General features: G+C 47.0%; 1 protein-coding gene across 4 annotated transcripts in view; it reads right to left on the bottom strand.

The window, feature by feature from the left end:
* znf423 (zinc finger protein 423) overlaps positions 1–23,901 on the bottom strand; it is a 130,805-nt gene that overhangs the window by 3,721 nt on the left and 103,183 nt on the right. For all 4 annotated transcript variants that reach the window (XM_082539360.1, XM_082539362.1, XM_082539361.1 and 1 more), the window contains 2 exons: positions 16,051–16,182; positions 9,065–9,180 (listed from right to left, as the gene is read on the bottom strand). In XM_082539360.1, coding sequence (XP_082395486.1) covers positions 9,065–9,180; positions 16,051–16,182 — 248 coding nt within the window. The remainder of the gene's footprint in view (positions 1–9,064; positions 9,181–16,050; positions 16,183–23,901) is intronic.

Genomic DNA, 23,901 nt, shown 5'->3' with positions numbered 1-23,901 from the left:
GTGAATTCAGAATTTTATTTGATCTTTTAACCGAGGACATTGGAGACGTAGCAAGAACCCAGACGGGCCCAGTCGATACACAGGACTGTCAGACTGCTTAGAGAGAGCGAGGCTAAAGCCTGCAGAGCCACGGGCCCGGGGGAAATATGGCCCTGTCGCATTACCCACGCTGACACACACAAACAGGAACAGATTCATAGACTTGCACTCACGGCTAAGGCCACATGCACGTACACACACACACACACACACACACACACACACCAAGGAAAAAACAAAAACAAGCAGAACAGAAAACTAGAATATACACACAAGAACACACAGCCTCATGGGGAACAGATAGAGATAAGAGAAAATCTAATCCTATCTGCTGCCTACACCATTACGCACACACAAAAATGGGGGGGTGCCTTTGTGTTGAGTTATAGAGGGGGGAGGAGCGCCACCGCCGTCTCTAATATGTACGTGTATGCACAGGCGCGTGATGGTTGTTAAGCCCGGTCAGCCTGATGCAGAGAGAACAGTGGAGGAGGAGAAGCCTGCGCAGCTGCAGCGTTTCTTCGGCTGAATCAGTCCGAGGTGCAAACCTCCAGGTACGGTCGCACACTTTGCTGTTCTGTGATGATGTAACAGGTGCACTCTGAAAAGCAGGTGCCAAGTGTGTAATAGTCACAGGAAGAGGAAGCACTGCTGTTGGAACAATGCCGTGTGTCTGTGTGTGTGTCTGTGTGTGCTGCCTCCACAGATGAGTGTGTGTGTGTGTGTGTGTGTGTGTGTGTGTGTGTGTGTGTGTGCGTGCGCGGGGGTAAGTGGAAGCAGTCCACATGCTGTGTGTGTGTGTGTGTGTGTGTGTGTGTGCGTGCGTGTGTGTGTGTGCGTGCATGCATGCATGTGTGCGCGCGCGGGGGAAGCAGTCCACATGCTGTGTGTGTGTCTGTGTGTGCTGCCTCCACAGATGAGTGTGTGTGTGTGCGCGCCCCATCTCTGTTGCTGTTTTTAACACCAAATGAAAAATCACCTCAGTCGTCTTGTGCTCTTCTTCGGGTTCAGTGTATTTATAGCTCCGAGCTGACACTCCTCCAACAGCATCCGTGTCTGTGTGTCTGCGACGAGCAGATGGGCCGTCTTAGTCCTCTTCCTCTGCTCCCTGGCTCGTCTTTAGCCCCACCTGTCCAGGACAGGATGCTGCCTCGGGAGCAGATCAAAAATAAACGCACCCCCTGCCCTTAACGCCCCGCCGACATGTATTCCCTGCTCTCCTTCTGCTTTTCCATCCCTCAGTCTTATGTCTCTCTAGCTCTTCCTCCTATTGTAAAGAACACACGATTGTCAAATGATCAGAAAGACCTCCTTTACTGCCGTCTCTTTCCAAGTCACGATGACCACCCCCACTACACTGTCACCACACCCAGGGTGACTCCTCTGACCGTGTCCTGTTTGGAGGGCTCCCTCCCTTTCTTCCTCCCACGGGGACGTCCCCTCTCCTGTTGCTCCTGGCCCATGCAGCCAGGCTTGGACCGGTACGCGAAACCCAAAATACACTCACAGCATGAAGGGCACGCACAAACACAACGTCAAAGACAAACACGATTGACTCTCCACCAGATTCGCAGCAAAGGTGGCGCCTCCCTGCTGGAAGCTGTTACACAAAGTAGGAAGTGACCTCACCTCCAGCAGAAATAACCGATCATTCCCGAGCACTGCACAACACATCTGAGTCACACCATTACGGAGACAAACATGTGCTGCTTCAAGTGAACCATGGCTCTCGTCCTCACGCACACAGCGCGCTCTCAGTGCTGAGGAATGCAGCGCTCACACACGGCAAAGTTTAGTGCCAGATGACCACTGCTTAACAAAACACAGAAATATCCTCACTAACACGCACGCACACAAAATGTCAACAGACAAGCAAATAAATGGAAAGGGAGAGGTTAAATAAATGCACGCACACGATTCAGCCGATACATGCGCTCGCAATTCAGCAGAGCGTGCTGGTCGTATTACCGCACACGCCTAAACCACATGAAGCCCTGACCAAAGATTAACGTAAAATAATGGATGAAAGGTGAGAGGAAAGGGTTGAAGCCACAGATGAAGAAATGGGGATATAAGTGAATGCAAAGCTGCAGATGAAGACGACTGAACAGAAGCTGTTAATAAATATCAGATAATCAAGAAAGTCCCATTTATCTGAGTGTTGAGGAGCAGAGAGAGAAAACGTGTGTGGCGAACAAACCAACCAAACAATAGTTTTTATGCTTCATTTTAACGACTTAAGTAATGAACATCTAACAGGCTGAATCTCCCAATTTAACCAATAAAATATGCTCCAACCCACGAGCTTCATATTTACTATGGGCTTTCTTTCTGTGCACTGTATTTAAAGTTACTCCAGCTGTGGCTTTTAGTCTAAAAATGAACCACATCTGTAAAGCTGACACATGGAAATGAAATGCGAGGACGCAGCTTCTCTGTTGTGAATATTTGCTGGTGTGTGACAGTAAACTGAACATGTTTGACTCATCAGCTGCTGCTGCTGAAGAAACGTCTGTGAATGAAATAAGTGAAAAAGCCGGGACACTCTGTAACAACTCCAAACTGCTACAATCAGCTGATGCATTCAAAACGTACTTAAAATGTTTCTGAGCCAGTTTACATGTAAAAGCAGTGAAGAGTGAACGAGAGGAGAAGACTGTGGTCAAACTATCACTGATGGCTGACGTAATAATGTCCCAGACAATCAGACTTACAGGGACCAACACATGCATGGAGGTGCAGTGTGTTTGCGAGTGCCTGTATCTGCCACAGTGTGTTTTGGCAGAGCTGCTACAGCACAACACTACAGTGCCTCTTCTGTTCTATGACACATTGCTGCTGTTTACCTGTCTCTCACACACACACACACACACACACACACACACACACACACACACACACACACACACCAAATGACAGGAACCTGGTCCAAGCTGTTAGGACCCCTCCAGGCGTTGGCTCACATAGTGTCCGTTGTATTTGTCGCTCCACTTCATGTGCATCCATTTGTTTATCGCACCACATCAAAGTGACTTCGTGGTGGTGACTACGGCCTCTGTGACTGCTGCTGCCGATGCCTTCGACTGTTTTACGATTTTACATTCGTGAAAGCATAAATGGGAACGCGTACAGGTGTGCCCTCACCCCCTCATGGACCCCCTGGCTGTAGCTCAGGTAGCAGAGCAGGTCAGCCACTCATCAGAAGGTCGGTGGTTCGATCCCAGGCTGCCTCCTGGCTGCATGCCAAATATCCTTGGGCAAGATACTAACCCCATGTTTGCCTACTGGTGGTGGTCAGAGGGCCCGGTGGCGCCAGTGTCCGGCAGCCTCGCCTCTGTCAGCGCGCCCCAGGGCAGCTGTGGCTACAGTGTAGCTGCCATCACCAGTGTGTGAATGTGAGTGTGAATGGGTGGATGACTGAATGTAGTGTGAAGCGCTTTGGGGTCCTTAAGGACTAGAAAAGCGCTATATAAATGCAGGCCATTTACATTTTACTATTTATCCTTCTATGTAAATGCAACATGAACAAAACGTGCTTTGCGTGTGTGTAACGGTGAAGACTGCACAAAGTTCCTACAGTGTTAACAGCCACAGACACAATTTGGATTGAATTTTTCCTGGGGGGCGGTGACCAGAACATTTTTCTGACTTTCCTTTTAAAATATTTCTGTTGACATATTTAAGCTGCTTCTGCTTCAACCTTTAAACTGCTATAAATGAAAACGCCTTTTATTCAGAATATTGTAGCGCTCGAAGCATCAGTGATGGCTGAGGTCGCATCAGCAGACGTGTTACTGTAATCAGCTGCTTCTGTGTCTCCGTGTCTCTGTCTCTCCGTGTCTCTGTCTCTCTCTCTGTCTCTGTGTCTCTGTCTCCGTGTTTCTGTCTCTCCGTGTCTCTGTCTCTCCGTGTCTGTCTCCGTGTCTCTGTCTCCGTGTTTCTGTCTCTCCGTGTCTCTGTCTCCGTGTCTGTCTCTCCGTGTCTCTGTCTCTCCGTGTCTCTGTCTCTCCGTGTCTCTGTCTCCGTGTCTCTGTCTCCGTGTTTCTGTCTCTCCGTGTCTCTGTCTCTCCGTCTCTGTCTCCGTGTTTCTGTCTCTCCGTGTCTCTGTCTCTCCGTGTCTGTCTCAGTGTTTCTGTCTCTCCGTGTCTCTGTCTCTCCGTGTCTGTCTCCGTGTTTCTGTCTCTCCGTGTCTCTGTCTCTCCGTGTCTCTGTCTCTCTCTCTGTCTCTGTGTCTCTGTCTCTCCGTGTCTGTCTCCGTGTCTCTGTCTCCGTGTTTCTGTCTCTCCGTGTCTCTGTCTCTCCGTGTCTCTGTCTCTCTCTCTGTCTCTGTGTCTCTGTCTCTCCGTGTCTGTCTCCGTGTCTCTGTCTCCGTGTTTCTGTCTCTCCGTGTCTCTGTCTCCGTGTCTGTCTCTCCGTGTCTCTGTCTCTCCGTGTCTCTGTCTCTCCGTGTCTCTGTCTCTCTCTCTGTCTCTGTGTCTCTGTGTCTCTGTCTCCGTGTTTCTGTCTCTCCGTGTCTCTGTCTCTCCGTGTCTGTCTCCGTGTCTCTGTCTCTCCGTCTCTGTCTCCGTGTTTCTTTCTCTCCGTGTCTCAGTCTCTCCGTGTCTCTGTCTCTCTCTCTGTCTCTGTGTCTCTGTCTCTCTGTCTCCGTGTTTCTGTCTCTCCGTGTCTCAGTCTCTCCGTGTCTCTGTCTCTCTCTCTGTCTCTGTGTCTCTGTCTCCGTGTTTCTGTCTCTCCGTGTCTCTGTCTCTCCGTGTCTCTGTCTCTCCGTGTCTCTGTCTCTCTCTCTGTCTCTCTCTCTGTCTCTGTGTCTCTGTCTCCGTGTCTCTGTCTCTCCGTGTCTCTGTCTCTCCGTGTCTCTCTCTGTCTCTGTGTCTCTGTCTCTCCGTGTCTCTGTCTCTCCGTGTCTCTCTCTGTCTCTGTGTCTCAGTCTCTCCGTGTCTCTGTGTCTCTCTGTCTCTGTCTCTCTGTCTCCGTGTCTCTGTCTCTCTGTCTCCGTGTCTCTGTCTCTCCATGTCTCCGTGTCTCTCTGTCTCTCTGTGTCTCCACCTCTCTCTTCGGTTTTGAATCACTTTTTCTTTCTGTGTCTTCTCCCTGTTGAACAACAACAAGTCTGGGGATTCAGGGACATCACTGTGTGTGTGTGTGTCTGTGCGCGTGTTTGTGTGTGTGTGCGTGTGTGTGTGTGTGTGTGTGTGTGTGTGTGTGTGTGTGCGCGCGCGCATGTTTGTGTGTGTGTGCGCGTGTTTGTGTGTGTTTGTGTGTGTGTGTGTGTGTGTGCGCGCGCGTGTTTGTGTGTGTGTGTGTGTGTGTGCGCGTGTTTGTGTGTGTGTGTGCGCGTGTTTGTGTGTGTGTGTGCGCGTGTTTGTGTGTGTGTGTGTGTGCATGTCCCAGGTCCCCATTCTAATAACACAGTCTCCCAGTGAGCAGTGGGGCAGCTGAGTACGCTCCCCTGGAACGCCACAGGGATCTACGGATCAAATTCACACACATACACGCACACACACACACACGGACACACACACGGACACACACACGGACACACACACACCCTATTGCCAGTTCAGCCACATCCACACCTTTCCATAATTCAGTCAGAGCGAGACAGTGAGGCTCTCAGATTCACACAAACACAAAGATAACATTATTCACAGACAGACTGCTAAACACAGCTCATTCCACATTGTGCTCTAATACCAGCAGCAGGCAGTGAACACGTCTCCCACCATATTCTTTGCTTTGCATTAACTACCAGGAGCACAGCTTTTTTCATTAGTTTTGCTGTGAGGGCATAGATTTACATATTTTCTACTTTCTAGGTAGCCTCAACATGCAGCACTTGATGAGGAGCTGCACCGATGTCTTCATGCTGCTGTACTCAATAATATCATTGCACTATATATGTGTATATATGTGTATAGAAACCAACACACAAGCAAAAGGACCCCCCCCATCCATCTTTCTATTCATCTGACCAGCGATTCACCCATCCAGCAGTGTTTAAATATTTACTAGAGCTAAAGGAAATGATGTTGCAAAACAGATGAGGGGAGAAAAGTGGGTGATTTAAACAAAACGAGGGGGAGAAAGAAGCATGGAGGGCAGACGCTGCAGTCTAGCACCCCCTGGAGGCTGAAGACGAATGTGACGATCAAGATGACTATCGGGGAACGAGGGAGGGAGCCAGAGCTGAAACAGAGCTGAACGACTGTTTAGAAACATCCACAAGAGGGAAATACAGTCTTCAGGATTCATGCGACTACTGTACATAATGTACATATTTGGATGGAGATGAAATACTGGAAATAACGCAGGCTAAAACCCAGTATAAGCTACGTTTGGTAGTTTTTAAGAATGTACATCTATTAGAGGAGCGAATGTAAGTCAGCCTTTTAACACAGATACAGTGATGCTAATTAGTGAGAAAAAAAGGAGCAAAGCAGGAAAAGAAAGAAAGAAAACAGAGAATGAGAAAGTCGTCTGTGAAGTCTGGGAGTAAAGGCAGAGAGATCCAGAAGGGCCTCACTGATCAGGGCCACAGCATTTTTTATTTACACACCCACAGACACACCAAAACATCTCTTATTTACCAGCTTACGTCTGCACTATTTATGGGGCGCTGGGGAGAGGCACAGAAGAGAGGAAGAGAGGAGAGGGGCTAAAATATGCATAGGGGCTGGTTCTTCTGGGACGGCGGCGGGGAGTCAGAGCGAGGGAGGAAGACGGGAAGGGAGAACGAAAAGATTTGAGTCTGTATGTGTCAGAGACAGAAGGATGTGAGCGATGGAGGAAGCCAGAACTTTGTATGCAAAGAGAGAGACGGAGAGAGGGGCTGAAGGAGTCAGAAGGGAGAGAGGATGATGCAGCGGCGTGTCCGTGCTGCAATTACCCTTGGGGTGCAACTGTGTGTGCACGTGTGTGCACGTGTGCGCAAACAGAGAGTGACATCATATGGCCCCTCGGAGGGGCTCAAAGAGGCCAAAGCCTTTGCTAGCCGGCCAACCAGCCTTCTTCATCCATCCATACCTCATTAAAACACGCACGCATACACACAAATGACATCTATTCCACTTACTCTCTCAGTTCCACGTGCGCACGCACACAGCTAGCAGTGGCATTAACCTCCATGCTTGTAGCTCTCCATCTCCCCCAGTCAGCCTTTCTGTCTAGCCCACTTAGAGAGACCTCCCATGGGGCAGTGGAGCTGTGGCAGGTCAGGCTCGGGCTTTTCACACACACATACTCACACACACTTGGGTCAGGACCAAAGAGTAACAAGATGGATTTAGCACCAGTGCAACAGCCAAAGAGGAGGAAGGAGAAGGAGCTGGGAAAAGCTCAGCGAAGGTGATGAAGCAGACACCTTCTATGATCCATGTTGGAGCTCGATATGAGGCGAAGTGATGAGGCGAGATTAAACAGGAAACGAGTCTGAACTAAAAACGGGCTAAAATATTCATTTTAAATACGAGCATTGTAACGCGTTCTTCTTCTTCTTGTAACACCATGAAATTATGAGCAGGAAATGTTAAACACAAACATGTTCATGAGTTTAGCATGGAAGCGTCTGCCCGCGGCGCCTCCACACAACCAAACAACAATCGTGTCAATTCATCACTGTGAAGATCCTGTGACCTGGTCAGACGGCAGGAGAGAAATCATCTGGTATAAGTGTGTGTGTGTGTGTGTGTGTGTGTGTGTGTGTGTGTGTGTGTGTGTGTGTGTGTGTGTGCGCGTGCGTACAGAGAACGAGGGAGGTGTGTGCGTGTGTGTGCGTGTGTGTGCGTGCGTGTGCGTGTGTGTGCGTGTGCGTGCAGAGAACGAGGGAGGTGTGTGCGTGTGTGTGCGTGCGTGTGTGTGCGTGCAGAGAACGAGGGAGGTGTGTGCATGTGTGTGCGTGCGTGTGTGTGCGTGTGCGTGCAGAGAACGAGGGAGGTGTGTGCGTGTGTGTGCGTGTGTGTGCGTGCGTGCGCGTGTGTGTGCGTGCGTGTGCGTGCAGAGAACGAGGGAGGTGTGTGTGGTGCCTGTGTGGACATTAACCGACAGGGTCCAGCAGTCACCCTGCTGTTAAATGGACTGGCCAGCCATATGCCCACCACCACTGGCCTTATATCATTGTCATTTTGTGTGTGTGTATGTGTGTGTATGTGTGTGTATGTGTGTGCGTGCGCAGGGTAGCTGGGCCTTGCCCAAACTCAAATAATCATGATTACAAAATGTTTTCTTTTTGTTTTTATGTGGTTGACTCTCTCAGTTATCGATGAAGCCAGCACATCAACATAATACATATGTTACTGCTTTTTTGACCGATCAAACGTTAGCTGTGTCATTCTGAGGGGACGGCCAATAAAGATGTAATATATGAAACAGAGAAACAGGAAATAGCACCAAGCAGACGTGTGATGGTGCTTCTGCAGGTTTTATGGAGACACACTGACCCACAAACAAAAATGAATTAAAACTGTAAATATTTAGTATTTTACGTGGGATTAAATCCTGTGTACGTCTCACGTACAGATCCGTCGATGTCACGATGTTTCACCGCTAACAGTAGCCATGTTTGACTTCTCAGCTGCCAAAGGCTTCAAGAAATGGACGATGACAGGAAGGTTTACATCATCACAGACCTGGCCACAGCTGGTCCAGGACCCACTCTGGGGTGACTTATATCCACTCATCTCTTTCACACACACACTCAGTGCGTCTGGACCCTAAAAACACGAAGCATGCCAGAAGCCTGCCGGGCCTCATGAGGAAAGATGGAAAAAGAGGGACAGAAGAACAGGAACTATGTGAAAGAGGAGATGTGACAGGACATACTGAAGTTAGTGGATGTTGAGGAACACTGAAAAGCGTTTGCCTTGTTTCGGATATTTGCGGATTACACCTTCTTGTACAGTTGCACAAAGTTCATTCACTACAGTGTGCTGCAGCAACGTCTGCACTATTCTAATAATTTACCTGGAGCAGTACACAGATGGGAAAATTAGGTCAATGTCAACACAGAGATAGAACGAGGGTGTCCTACCTGTAGTTCTGTCTGGAAAAAGAACTTCTGTGGACACTGGGAACAGTCGTAGATCTTGTCTTCCTGACCGTGGACAGCAAAAATGTGTTGCTGGAGCTTGTTGGCCTGCACAAACACTGAGAGAAGAAGAAACACAGAGCAGGTTACACAGTGTTTATTAGATGAGGTCCTCGTGTGTGAATCGATTCTAGAGGCTTCCTCGGTTCTGTCTGACCGGGTGGGGGACGGAGCAGTCGGCCTGCACCTGAAGGATAGAGAGCAGTCCTCTGAGGACGCCAGCGCGCACATCCTGGACAGAGACGACAGACTAGAGTGAAAGACGTTGTCCCCTAATCATGGGATTTTTGGGGAGCCGTTTTGTGTAAGTGCTGACCTGACTGTCATGTATTTGGCTCCATCTGTTTTGCTTCTATTAAGGACATCAAGGACAGCCCAGCCTCTCGCTGATGCCGAAGACACTCGCTGAGTTTGGCTGACGGTATAAAAAAGAGTCAGTGGAAGGATAAACTTCAAAGCTGTTGTAATATGTGCTCGTCTCTCTTCAGGTTGTTACATAATAAATGTACATGCTGCCCATCACCTGAGGCAGTTACTTCTGCACGACAGTAAACCTTGTTTGTTCGTGTTTTTCACGATGTTCACATCTGGGCTTGTGTGGAATTTCATGCTGCCTTGACTGATGAGAGCTTTGGATGAGAAAGGACCCACAGGTGGTCTCATACAAAGGCTTCCCACCAGCCATGATGCATCTCAAGTAGGGCTGGGCCATATCATACCATTCACGGTAATACCGGTGTAATTTTGGCAACGATAGAAAAATGAAATATCGCGATAGAATATGGGTAAAACGCGCATGCGCAGTGCCTTTGTTTTCATACGCACATGTCGGAAAAAGCATGGCGGCGAAAGCAAATCGTTGAATGAAACAGATGAACCTGAACTGGTTTGTAAAAATGCTGCAGCTTCACTGGTGTGGAACTGGTTTGGCTTTCGTCCGTCAGATACACAACAAAGCACTATTTTTGGTAGCGCATGCTAGCGGGCCGTCGTTATTACCGTGTTGTTTGGAAAATACGGCGCACTTAAAATCAATCCTTTGATTTTTCTGAAAGTCGACAGAGCACCTTATAACCCCGTGTGCCTTATGTATGAACTCTGGTCGTGTTTACTGACCTGGAAACGATTTTATGTGCACGGCGCTCGAAAATCTGTCAGCTGTTTCAGTACGACTTTGCTGAGCTACGAAGCCGCACCGCTTGATGGATTTTCGGAGCATTACGGCTATCGTAGGCGGAGCCTCGCGGAGTGATACGTACTGTGCTTCAACATAATATTACCATACTGTGTGTGTATAACCTCTTTTTAAGTGTTGTGGATATTATACATGGTTATGCTGAGGATGTGTCGGCCAGTTTCCACTGGAAACGCCTTTTGGTTAAACTGTCAGCGAGGAATTTGCATTTGCACTGTTACATTTTTATATAACATTAATGCACATAAAAAACAGCTGCTTGTTTAAGTGAAAATACATTGATGGGTTTTTTGCACTAATAAAGTTGAGGAGTTGTAAAGTGTTTTGTCTCACGTCAATTATATCGTCAGTTATATCGTTATCACAAATTTTCAAATGTATATGGATAGGGTTGCCAACCGTCCCTTAAAATACGGAATCGTCCGTTCGAAACAAAAGTACACGTCCCGTATTGAGCTAATAAGGGACGCACTTTGTCCCGTAATACAGTGAGAATCAAAAGTAGTCTATAAATGTTAATGGAATTAACGCTTTGTTTGAAAACATAATTCCCAGCCCCTCTCCTGCTTTGTGACCAATGAGCTGACAGCACACTTATGACAATTCGAGTATGACAATTCAGATTATCTCATTGGTCGAGGAAAGGTCGCTTACGGAGAAAATACCGGAAGACAACAGATGACCACAACAAGAAGCATGGCCAACAGGGAAACAAACGCCGACACTGCGGTGCAAGTCTCGGACGACAGTAAACCTAAAGCTGGGCAAACACTGTGCGATTTTTTTCTGTCGCGTTATTCAGCTCCTGCTCAAACTGCATGATTGACTCGCAGGGATTAGAAGTTCATAGGTCACGATGCAGGTCTCACACTATACCGCCCGATGCTCTGATGCGACCTGAGTGCTCACACTGTGCCTCCATAACATGAAGGTTATAACAGAAAATCTGTCGCTCGCTCTCCCTCCGTCTTTCACTCACACAGACACACCACCATCATCAACTTTGCTAAATTGCTAATGAAAAACATGATCAGGCAGCTGTGATTGAGCAGCATGTAGATCCAACTATTTTCATGGTTGTTGTCGTCGTGATAATTTTGTGAGGCCACATCGAAAAGGCTCGGATGAGCTTTCCAAAGTTCTACAGGTTGTGCCTCCATCGCTTGTGTCCAGATCACACGCTGCACAGCCGTGCTGCAACGTCTTTTTCGCTGACATTTGTGTTTGCGCGTGCGCAGTGTGACAAACTGCGGTGACACCCTCACGACCAAGCGATTGATGATCGGGAGCTGGTCGTGAGGTGTCAATCGCTTCTCGTTACACCACATATACTACACGATGCACGACGCAGTATATGTGGGGCAGGAGACTGCAGGAGTCCAGCATTATGCTGGGCTCACACTGTGCGATTTTTGGCCCATTTTGAGCCGATTTTTGAGTCGTGCGACCGTTTTGGCGATCGGCCCGATTTTGGCCTTCATCGTGCGTCGTGCATCGTGTAGTATACGTGGGGTAACGAGAAGCGATTAACACCTCACGACCAGCTCCCGATCATCAATCGCTTGGTCGTGAGGGTGTCACCGCAGTTTCTCACACTGCGCACGCGCAAACACAAATGTCAGTGAAAAAGACGGCGCAGCACGGCAGTGCAGCGTGTGATCTGGACACAAGCGATGGAGGCACAACTTTGGAAAGCTCATCCGAGCCTTTTCGATGTGGCCTCACAAAATTATCACGACCACAACAACCATGAAAATAATTGGATCTACATGCTGCTCAGTCACAGCTGCCTGATCATGTTTTTCATTAGCAATTTAGCAAAGTTGATGGTGGTGGCGTGTCTGTGTGAGTGAAAGACAGAGAGGGAGAGCGACAGATTTTCTGTTATAACCTTCATTTTATGGAGGCACAGTGTGAGCACTCAGGTCGCATCAGAGCATCGGGCCGTATAGTGTGAGACTCTGCATCGTGACCTATGAACTTCTAACCCCTGCGAGTCAATCGCACAGTGTCTGCCCAGCTTAAGCCCAGCATTAGAGCAGCAATGTTTGTTCCCCTCAGAGAAAGGGAAGAATGGGAAAAGGAAAACACCTGGCTGGAAAAAGTTAATATGGGCATGTGCAGTGAATATCAGTGCTATGTGGCCAGAAGTGTGATAATATAATTTGTTTTGTGTAATAAACGACTGCAAGGATAGATGATTACAACAAATAGATGACTAATACATAAAAGTAATACATAGATGAATAATGATGATGAGTTAAGTTGCGTAATCATGGGAACAAGCGGGTTTACAAACAGGAGCAGCTGATTAGCTTTAGAAAAGCTGAAATAATACCTCAACTGAAGCCAATTGTACTAAATGCACTAAATGTGCACAGTTACAAGAATATTTTTCTTTCTATTGTTTTCTATTAATTTAAGTTAAGCATGACAGGCTTCTGTTTAAGAAAGAGACCTGTTTTACTGTGTTAATGTTGTCATTTTGAGCTAAAAATAAATGGCTAAATGATCATTTGTTTCCCATATGGTCATATCACAAACAATATGCATCTGCTTAAATCAACTTCAAGTCAAATGGTTAAAAATAATTTCACACACAAAAAAAGAGCTAGAAAATTAACCACAGTGGGAAGGGTGAAGACAACTGGGTCGCCCGGCCCTGGCCACGAGGTGTCCCTTATTTATTTTTCGGGGAGTTGGCAACCCTAATGGTGATAAATATTTTTGGTCATATCGCCCTGCTCTCAATCATCCTGGTGAGTAAATCCCAAAAGGTTGATCGAATTGATCTGGACGTAGCGTTTTCAGTGTCACTCGACAGGTGACCAACATGTCCTTACAAACAGCACATGTGCACAGTGATTCAGCGAGTTTCAGTCATTGTGCACATGTGCTGCTTAAAAGGAAACGTTGGTCATCTGGATGATGAAGAAACGTTTCTCCCACTGGTAACGTCCGGATGAACAGGATCATCCTTTTACGATTCCCATCAGTCAGTTAACGTATGCAACCAAACAGAAGTCCAGCTGCCTTCTAATTAACTGGTTAGGATTAACCAGTGATTACTGGGACTCAAAGATATCTCACCACTGATGGCAGTGACCTGAAGGGGAAGTCCAGCTACGTGTGGGTAAGGTGTCAAATTCAGGCTGTATTACTAAACTTGACTCAGGGCACTCAAAGTTGTCCTACATGATGATGTTTTGGGAGAGTAAGAATCAAAACTGACACTTAGCATACACTATAAATACTAGAGATGGACCGATCCGATATTACGTATCGGTCCGATACTGACCTAAATTACTGGATCGGATATTGGAGAAAAATAAAAAATGTAATCCGATCCATTAAATATCACGAAAGCACCTCACAAAACTTGCAACACGCCGTAACTCACCTCAGAACGTTAGCACGTCGGAGCAGTATGCATCACGTGATAGAGCGGCTGTGGCATGCGGGACCTGTCGGTGGTCTGGATAGCATGTGGAGCTTCGCTAGCAACCCGGCATTTCATCTCCGACAAAGTTATCCCCGAGAGAAGTAAAGCAAGTTTGTAAGTCCATCTCTGAATGTTTGTAAAGCATTCCTGCGTTAAGCTTAACAAACGATATATGGAGCGACTGCCTCTTCTTGCTGCGACTTCAATCATGAAACTGCTTAATGATCAGCTGATCGGCTTTTCTGTCGCGAGTCCGTGTCTCTGGTTTGTTTTTGGCCCACTTTGCACCAGAAAGAGGAAACCAGCAGCTGAACAACAGCAGCACGTTTAAGCTTGATCAGCTGTTGTTAGAATGTATTTATTATTACTTTCTACTCCAGGATCTTTTTCTATGTAGCTGACGTAACTGTGCAGGGGCGGATCTAGCAAAGTTTAGCCAGGGGGGCCGATAGGGCATTAACAGGGAAAAGGGGGCACAAAGACATACTTTTCTTTCTTATTCTCATTTAAAATGTCGAGCTTTTAATAAATAATTATCTGACACCCAAAGTTTTAATCTGATGTAAAATGAATAGAAGTCAATTACTGTATATAGTGACTATTAAGTCTAATATATATACCCTAGTAAGCTATAGTACTTTTTCCTTTGTGAAGGTACCATCTGTGCAGTCTGCAATTTTGTTGAAGAAAGATGTTGAATCTATTTAATATTTCTTGAAAAATAATTGATTTCTGTGCATTTTTTTTCACACTGCATCAAATTAAGGTTGATTACGTTGATTAAGCATCATGAGGTGGAGCGTGAGGGGTGGTTCCCTATTTTTTATTTATTTATTTTTGTTGTTGCTGGGAGTTGGAACCCTATTAGTTAGGTTGCTTAATATTTACGCTAAGTACTCTTTAAAATACCAGAATAGGGAGGATGGTGTAGGTTTAAGTTTATTAGATTGATCAGTATTGCTGAACTATGAAATATATTTTTTTGCATACAGGTATAACAGAATAGCTTTAGTGTAGTTGTTGTTTTAAACTTGAGTATGAACTTATACAAAATGCAGCAAGATATTAAAAAAAAAAAGTTTTGTTGATTAAAAAACACTATATCGGATTCATATCGGTATCGGCAGATATCCAAATTTATGATATCGGTATCGGACATAAAAAAGTGGTATCGTGCCATCTCTAATAAATACCCCCCCAACCACAGTCAAATACATCCAAAGCCAATGAAGGTTGACTGGAAAGGACGGAACATATAAGACGGAGTAAAGCAGTAGAAGGAACGAGAGAAAACAGGAAGCGCTGTCCTCAGAGACCGTGTGCTATTTATCAATAAATTATCTCTCCTTTTTTTAACTTCCGCGCCGTCTCACACACTTTTTTCCTTCTTTCTCTTCCCTTTGTTTCAGTAAACTTTTGGTTTTCGCTGTGAGTGTGTATGTGTTGAATTATTAAGCCTCCCCACAGGAGTGGTGCCCATCTTACTAATTCATAAGCCACCAAGGAATAGAGTTAAAGTTTAAAGCGTTTGTGTGTACCTGGGGGGTAGGCACACAACACAAGACAAACTCAACAACCGAGAGAGGGAAAGAGAGCAACGGAGAGCCAGGCACAGAGAGGGAGATGGAACGAGAAGAAGCAAAAGCAAAGGTGCTGACTTAGTTTCTCCTAAAATAGGTGCTGAATGAGAGTGTGAACACCGCAGGCCTAATGTGGTCATCCAGCATTTTGTTTCTGCCCTCCAGTGTATTGCAAAGGCTGAAAGTACTCCATATTTGGAGACATTACTGTGTTCACATCTGCACACACACACTTCTGGTAGGGGCTTCTTTAGCTGCTGCGCCCTGCTGCGGGATCACTCCCACAGTTTGAAATGTTAAAACAATGAATATTGCAAAATCTGAAATGCCAAAGCCGTTCCAGCACATTTACTGAGCGCGACGCAGAGAGAGACAGCTCTGAGCCGCAGCAGGTACAGCAGCTGATAAGGATGATTCAAGTGCAGATATTAACTTTACCAGGCTGAGCACACCCCTTTGGCTTTCAGACGGTTTTATTTAGCACACAATAAAACACAAAACAGCGAGGACATTTTTCTTTTCGCCATTGCTGATGGCGAAGCATCTGTACAAGCACAGCTGTAAATCTTCACCAACACGAAGAACAACAGTCACCTGTCGTGTACGTCATCAAACTGATGACGTTTAAAATCAAAGCAGACTTTGGACACAAGAGAAAAGGACTCGTCTGTGCTCTCGTCCTTGAAGGTAAATGTGTGAGTTTGCCTCTCACCTGTGAAGCAGACGGGACACTTGAAGGTACCTCCCATGCCTTCGAAGCTGTGCTCTATCAGGTGGCAAAGCAGCTTGGCAGGTGAATCAAACATCTGGTTACACAGCTTGCACTCATGATTGATGCCTTCCTCTGCAAATAGGAGACAGACACGCGTGTGGAGGCCGGATTAGACGACATAACACGGGAACACATGACATGATATCAGAATATTCATACAACATGCACGGTGGATGTTTTCTGTGTGCTCTGTCAGATATGCACACAATGGCTTTAGACTGTTTACCATTCCAGTATTTATAACAAGGAATTTATAATAAGTAATATCAGCGAAATGATGGGAGGCTGTAGTTTGAGCAGAATTGAAAGGACAATGTACGGAAAACTGAACTGAGAGACATTATCCTGCTCACGCTCCGAGAAGAACCAAAATCTTTCCCAGCTGGTAATTGCCTGTCTTCCCCATCGGGTTTGGGGATGATCTACCCCTCCTACAGCTATCCCTTGCCTCCCTCTGTCCTCATTATCTGTCCTTCCCCACTGCAGTCACTCATCCATCCCTCACTCACCCATTCCTTCCTCTGTGTCCCCCTTCGTCTCTCTTGGTCCATCACTCTCTGATTAATTGGTACGGCTTCCAATTCGCACTCCGTGCGACTTATTTTCACGTACAGTATTCGGATTTCCTGTGTAAGACTTGGTCACGCCTTACATTTTGTATCAAATTCAAATTAAGATTGATCGGTTTGTGACAGCCGCTAACGGTGCTCCATAGCTCATCACAGCAGCACTGTAGTATAGATGAGAGATAAGGAGCTCGCTGCGTAAACATAAAGAGTTCTGAACGGAGATTAAATGTAAATATCATCGAGCTTCATCACACGAGCAGACGTCATCAGCCTTCGTCCTCTCTAAGGATCATAGCAGTGTTACTGCGTCTATTTTAAGATGGCGTGAGTGACATCACAACACCCACGGTGAAAGGTGGGCGTGCATCCCTTGACGATCTGGTCTCCTGCCCGTTGTCCTTATCACCATTGTACCACACAGGACAGACGCCCCAGTCGCCCACACACACACAAGCACACCAGAGGCCCGCCCTGCCCGGAGACATCAGATGGCGTCTTCTGTGGGGCAATCTGTGACCTCCTGAGGAACCGCACACACGTACACACAAACATGCGAACGCACAGAGCGCGCGATCTGTGTCTTTTCCCTCGTTTGTCACTTATCTCGTGTCCTGTAAGTGCAAACGTCCACACACACACACCGACACGGCAAAAGAGTCTGTGGAAGTTCAGCGTCAGAGCTGCAGGGGATCGCAAGGTTAATAACGTCTTCAATCACACATCCATGACACCCATACTGACTAATACACACAAACATGCACACACAGATTCCTATCTCTCTGTGCCTCAAAGGCCGACACGAGGGTGCCCTAATCCCGTCTCAATAGCCACGGGGGAGAGTGTGTGTGTGTGTGTGTGTGTGTGTGTGCGCCACATGGGCTTATGTGAATGAGATGGTATGCTCCGTGGACCCCAAACATCCCCGTTCCCCCGCACACACACAAACCTCAAAGGCTGCTGGGTTGTGTGGGGCGCCAGAGTGTCCGAGACACACTGAGACAGATAGAGGTTCATTATCATTTACTAGGAGATTGAACCAGCAGGAGAGAGTCACACGGAGCGAGGCGCACAGAGAGAGAGAGGCGTGTGCGGCTCTACCAGCTGAATCAATCGTCACATTTTCATTATTTCCTTAAAAGGACGCCTTTATTTAACAATGCATCATTTCAGCTGTACAGAAGGTGATACGGAGGCAGAGGGCCAACGCTGTAAGTAATGCCTACGCGTCAGTGAGCTCAGCATGTGTGCGCTTGTGTGCACGTGCGCGCTTGTGTGCATGTGTATTGGGGGGCTCTGTCGAAGCCACTTTAAAGCTCGTGTCCTCAGTGGGGGCAAAGCTCTCTTCAGAAGTCGCCTCGCACTCTCCCACGCTGCCAGGATCAGAGGGAGCGGTCAAACATCAGCCACCCTCTCATGTACACAATGATGAGTCCAACATCAGCGCTGCTCCAGGTTATTGTGCAGTTGTTGCAGTTACACAAACACACATCGTTGCACAAATCAAGCAAAGTCGTTATGTTTCTGTCGAGTTGACAGGTGGGTGGGGAATTTCTTTTTAATCTAAGGCATCAACCAGGGTTGTAAAACGCATTATTCCCTCATGATGTGATCATCTTCTTTTCTGGATTTAGCCAATAACGCTCGTATTTTATCAGCCAGTAAAAAGGACTGTTTGATTCGATAAGCACAGATGACGTCAACAAAAACAGAATTACAAAAGAAACCTTTGAAGCTAATTATTGGTCAATCAAATGTAGGGAGGGTGAAAAACAGGGGCCAAAAAATACGAAACTAGAGAAAGAGAGGGCGGCAAAACGCACAAAGAGAGAGAGAACTGAGGGGAAACAGTGAGGTGCAGAGAGATAATTGGGCTGTCCGGCACAAGGGCATGGAGAGAGGCCTCCATCGCCCGTGTGTGTGTCCCATGAAAGAGTTCTCTTTTCTGACAAATACATTGTTTTGATCAGTGTGTGTGTGGGGACCACTGTCTCTGTGTGCTTCCCCCTCTGAGACACAGTCCGTGTGTGAGTGTATGTGACCCATAGTGAGATGACAGAGTCATAGAGCATCCTGCCGCTACGCTTTGTCTCACAGAGTGCATTTGATCCACCACCGCACACACACGCACACACAGACACACAACCCTGGGAGGCCTGTGCTGGGACAGAGAACACAGGGGAGAGCGGGATGAGAGGGAGAGAGGCAGGGTGAAGGTTAGGACTCTGAGTTTGTTACCCAACACAAAATTAACTTTTCTCTGCTTTTTAAATGCACATCAAAGCAAATCTATGCTTTCAACGGTAAACCAGTTATTGGTGGAACATTTAATCGCACTCTTTAAATAAATGTCATGCTGCTATACTGTCATTTAGAAATGTGCGTTGTCGAACATGTATTCTGCCATGTGTCAGGAGCTCTGTCTCCTGTCTGTAATCGTACATTTATCTAACAGCATTCGATTAGCATATCAGACAGACAGAAGGACAGAAAGACAGCACAGCTACAGCGTGATCACACACGAGACAACGCTGGAACTGCGCACACAACAGCTGCTAAAGTTTCGCCTCAAAGAGGAAATATTAGCAAGCGAGCAAACAGTGTGAGTGCAGTATGTGTGGATGGGCAGAAGGCAGCAACAAGGAGGGACACAAGTCCAAACTGCAGCCACACTCATCATTACAATTCCTCCAACACAACCTCCCCACTGCTCGTGTTCTCCCTCAGTCTCATTGTGTTGTTACCCACCTCTCTCTCTCTCGGCTAATTGACGAGAGGAGAAGGACCAGGTGGCATCATACCCGTCACACACACACACACACACGCACGCACACACACACACACACACACACACACATAAATGAGCTCCTTGGTTTGTGTTGGGGGGTGACTCCCTAAGGCGCTGCCTCTCCTCTCACATGCTGCACACAGCTACGTGCATACACAAATATCTTAACCCTTTCTTAGTCTCGGCTGGGGACTCCTGTGGGTGCCCGGCCCCCACACCTTGCACCGTCCCCTCCCTCTCTCTGTGAATAGCTGCTGGGGGTCTCTGGGGTATCTACCTTCCATTACTGGCCTTCCCCGTTCCTGTCAACCCCCCCATCCCCAAACTATATGAATGTGGATGTGTGTGTGAGAGCAGTAAATTGTGTGTGTGTGTTTGGTCCCTGGTGGTGTAAAGGCCGTAAACCAAGCCAGGCGACTGATGGGGAGGACGGCAAGAGAGAGGCAGCGAGATAAAGGGAAGGAAGGCTGTGGAGAGGAAAGGAGAGATGACGGGACGGACGGGGATAGAGCAACAGAGGCGTCGGGAGAAAGAAGAGAGCAGTGGACGGAAGGAGGAGGAGGAGGAGGAGTATGCACCTCTCTGGGGGGCTCGCTCAAGGTGTGTTTCCATGGCAACCAGGGGCAGGGGGGGGGCAATGCGCGGGGTGTGAGCTTGACCCATTGGTAGTGTGGGGGCTGGAGAATACACACATGCACACACACTCGTAGAAACACACAACCTGCTGCAGTGCTGGAGGGGTCCCAAGAGTGCCCCCACCTTTACTCACCCTCTCTCTCATACACACAAACACACACACAGAGGAAGAATGCTGCAGTGCTGAGGTCCCGCGAGTACACAACACCCACACACAGTCTCCCTCCCTCCCTCCTCTCATCTTCCATTTTCCCTGTTTCCATCACTCTCTCTGTGAGGTAACTGTTAATATTTTCATCATTTGTTTACTCCTCATCTGACTCTGTGGATTTTTTACATACTGCTGAATGAAGATGGGATGCTGAGCTACAACGCCCGATCTGTGCATTTAAACACATCCAGTCTGCTTTCAAACGTTTGAAGGCACCATCTCTCACAAACGCGTGATGGAGACGGTAAAAGTGCCCGGCGCAGTGTCTGCGCGCCTTTGGTAGTTGGGCTTCCTAGTCCCTGTTCATCAAAGCCAAGCTGCTCCTGAAAGGTTAAAGTTCAGACAACGAGTAGCACAAACCACCCGCCATAATGCGCGCGCACACGCACACACACACACACACACACACACACACACACACGCTATCCTCGTGGGGTCCTCCCATTGACATAATGCTTTCCCTAGCCCCTTACCCTAACCATCAAAAATGAGTGGCTAACCCTCACCCAATTGTAATCTTGACACTAAAACCACATTTGAGTGTGAAAAATGTCTTCAACCCTGTGGGGACCTGAAGGCTGGTCCCCACCAAGATAGGGAAACCGGTGTACACACACACACACACAGTAGCCTGTTAGCCTAATGCAGATACATCATGATTTGGTTATTACCTTTCAGTTCTATGGACTCATTCATGGTGTCTGCAGGTGTACTGTGGGGTTGATGGTGACAGTGGGCTGTGGGCAGAAACACTCAACTCTCACCTTTTTGACAGACACATAAAGAGGAAACAAAAGAAAGGAGTGATGCTCTTTAAGTGCAACATGGGCCCAACTTTGGGCTTTTTTGGAAGTAAGGGCGCACTGGAATTTATGAACTACTCGTCTTTATACAAGAGAGAGTTTATACAAGAGAACAGGTAACAGCTCAACGCTTTACGTGAGACAAAGATGAATGAATGGTTATCCTCGTCCCTCCTTCTGCTCCTTCGCTCTGGACACGGTCAGACCCCACAATCACCGTTTTCAGCAAAAACACTCGTTCTCACACATTAATACACAAACACAAGCAGACAGACGTATTATTGGCAGACGGGAGCAGCATATGGCGATGACCAGTTTGTGCACAAATTGAGCATATTTGTGTAGTGCAAAAGTGCATGTGTGTCTTGGAAGGAGACTGTGTGCATAATGTGCGTGTGTGTGTTTGTGTATAGCAGCTTGGATTTTCCCTATCAGATTACATAACAGTAGGAAGCTGGAGCGCTCGGTCCTGCCGAAGCCAAGAGCCTTCTCGCTAACACACACTCGCATGTGCGTAGATTTCCACAGACACGCACACAGAGCGTACGTCGCTGCCGTCTCACTGGTTGTGGGTTATTAAGGGATACAGTTACATTATGAACGCATGACTTTATTAGCGTCTGCTAAGCTGCGCTCATATGTTTTTGTAGCAATAAGAAAATGAAAGGTTTTTGTACTCGTGAAAAACGTGATTTTTTTACTGAATGAATTTTTAAAAGTTGTCTGTTTCGCATCATAAAAGGTCTCAAATATTTGAATCTTAATGCTTAAAATAAAAGTAAAGGAATGCAAAGAAGTGAGTGACACCAGCTGCACTACGAGATGCACGTCGCACTGAAGCAGCGGCTTCTTTGTTGCTCGTGAGAGGAGATGTTAAAGCAGCGCTTTGATACTGAAACCCTGCACAGAGTTACAGACACGCCAGCAGACGACGCTCAGCGTCATCTGGAGAGCACTTGACTGTAACAACAAGCAGCTGACATGTAAGTCTTTGTATTAGCATATGTAATTAGACTTTAATTAATATTCAGGAGAGGTGCACACATCATCGCTCCGGCCTTGGAATCATTGCTCAGGACTTTCACAGGAAAACAGGGAATTACCGCTTTCTCCAATAAGCACACAGAAAGCTAGTAACACACTCGCACACACACACGCACACACGCACGCACCTCTTTTTAGCTCGTTAGCAGGGATGAGAGTAATGAATGCAGAGTATATTTGTGTTTAGAATCTTAATTGAAAGCTTGAAAGTGGCCAAGAGGGAATAAGCCTAATCACTGTGTGTGAATAAACCATCAACACACACACACGCACAGACACACACACACGCCTGCCACTCCCTTGGACAACATTTAAAAGTGAAGTACCTGTCATTCTCCAGTCGTCCATTCTACCCTCACTCCTCCTGCTTTTTCCACGCTCGCTCCGTTCTCCCATCTGTTTACATATGTAAAACACAACTACAGCCCCCTGGATGCACATCGTCAGTGTGTGTGTGTTAATCTGTTTGTGTTTTGATGCTAGTTAAAGCTATAGCAGACATCCACAAGGACTTATAAAGGAGTTTATTGTGGGTTAGGGCACGTCCTTAATTAATTACTGGTATTTTTATTTTTTCTGCAGGTGTTTTTTATTCAGTCGCAGCCTTTGCTGGAATATTGTGAGCGTGTGATCCACATCTCATGGAAAAGAATCCATTTACAGCACGCAGGCAAAGTGAGTGACCTGTGAGAAAGGCCGGCTGTGGGTCGGACCGCACAGCGCAGGTCTCAGGTAAATATCTGAAAGGCACGTTTAGATTAGAAAACACACACACGCACAATCATCAGTCTTCACAGGTTAAAAAGCATGTCTGTATCCAAGGCTAATCACCAAGGCAACTGTAATCAAGGCTCTGATCTAGTTGTCAAGGTGATGGAGAGAGGGTCACCCCTGACCGTCTTTTCTCTGAATGACTCTGTTTTTCAAACTGCTATTGATTTATATAGACACGGATATTAGAGTTTAAAATCCACGGCTGTGCGTGTGTTACGCAGAGAGAGACAACAACGCCACAACGACGCAAAATGACGGCAAGTGCGATGGTTAAAAATTCAATAACCGCCCATTTTTGGGGGGAAATCTAAAAGAAATGTGTGACTGTGTTTACCTACCCACATCTAATCCTATCCTGCTGTTTAGTGGTGTGTGTGTGTGTGTGTGTGTGTGTGTGTGTGTGTGTGTGTTTCTTTAATCTGTGCTCCCAGGGGAAGTCAGGGGGAGCTAGTAGGCTTATCCTCGCTGCATCTCTGCATCCAAATACCACTAAAAAGCTCAACTCCATTCCACAACAACTAAATTAACACACACTCACATACACGGACACACAGACACACACACTCACACAAAACAGCAGAAGAAAGCCTGCGAGACATACTTAGTATTCCTTTAACCAAGACTCCCCTGCATGCTCCTCCTCTGCACACATGCTGAATGTGATGTTTAATAACGCAGTTATTACAGGATCGAACCGAGAGCTTTCTCAAACTTTCACACAGAACATCAGCGTCCATGACTGCTGTGGATCGTCCACACGTGATTTTTACTGTAAAAAAACTGACAGAGAAAGGAGAAAGAAGAAGGAGGAGGAGGAGAGGAGCCAATAAGAGCTCACAGCAGGATGCTAATAATGCAGCTCCAGCTGTTCCAGTTAACCTGCAAACTGCCCATCTGGACCCAGAGAGGCAGACAGGAAACTGTACGGAGACACACACTGATGTATGGTGAGACACAGGCAGAGAGTGC

This window comes from Aulonocara stuartgranti (genome assembly GCF_965226115.1).
Source record: "Aulonocara stuartgranti genome assembly, chromosome: 7".
Classification (NCBI taxonomy): domain Eukaryota; kingdom Metazoa; phylum Chordata; class Actinopteri; order Cichliformes; family Cichlidae; genus Aulonocara; species Aulonocara stuartgranti.
Note: the sequence above shows the minus strand (reverse complement) of the source record. Positions and strands in the feature narration are given on the sequence as shown.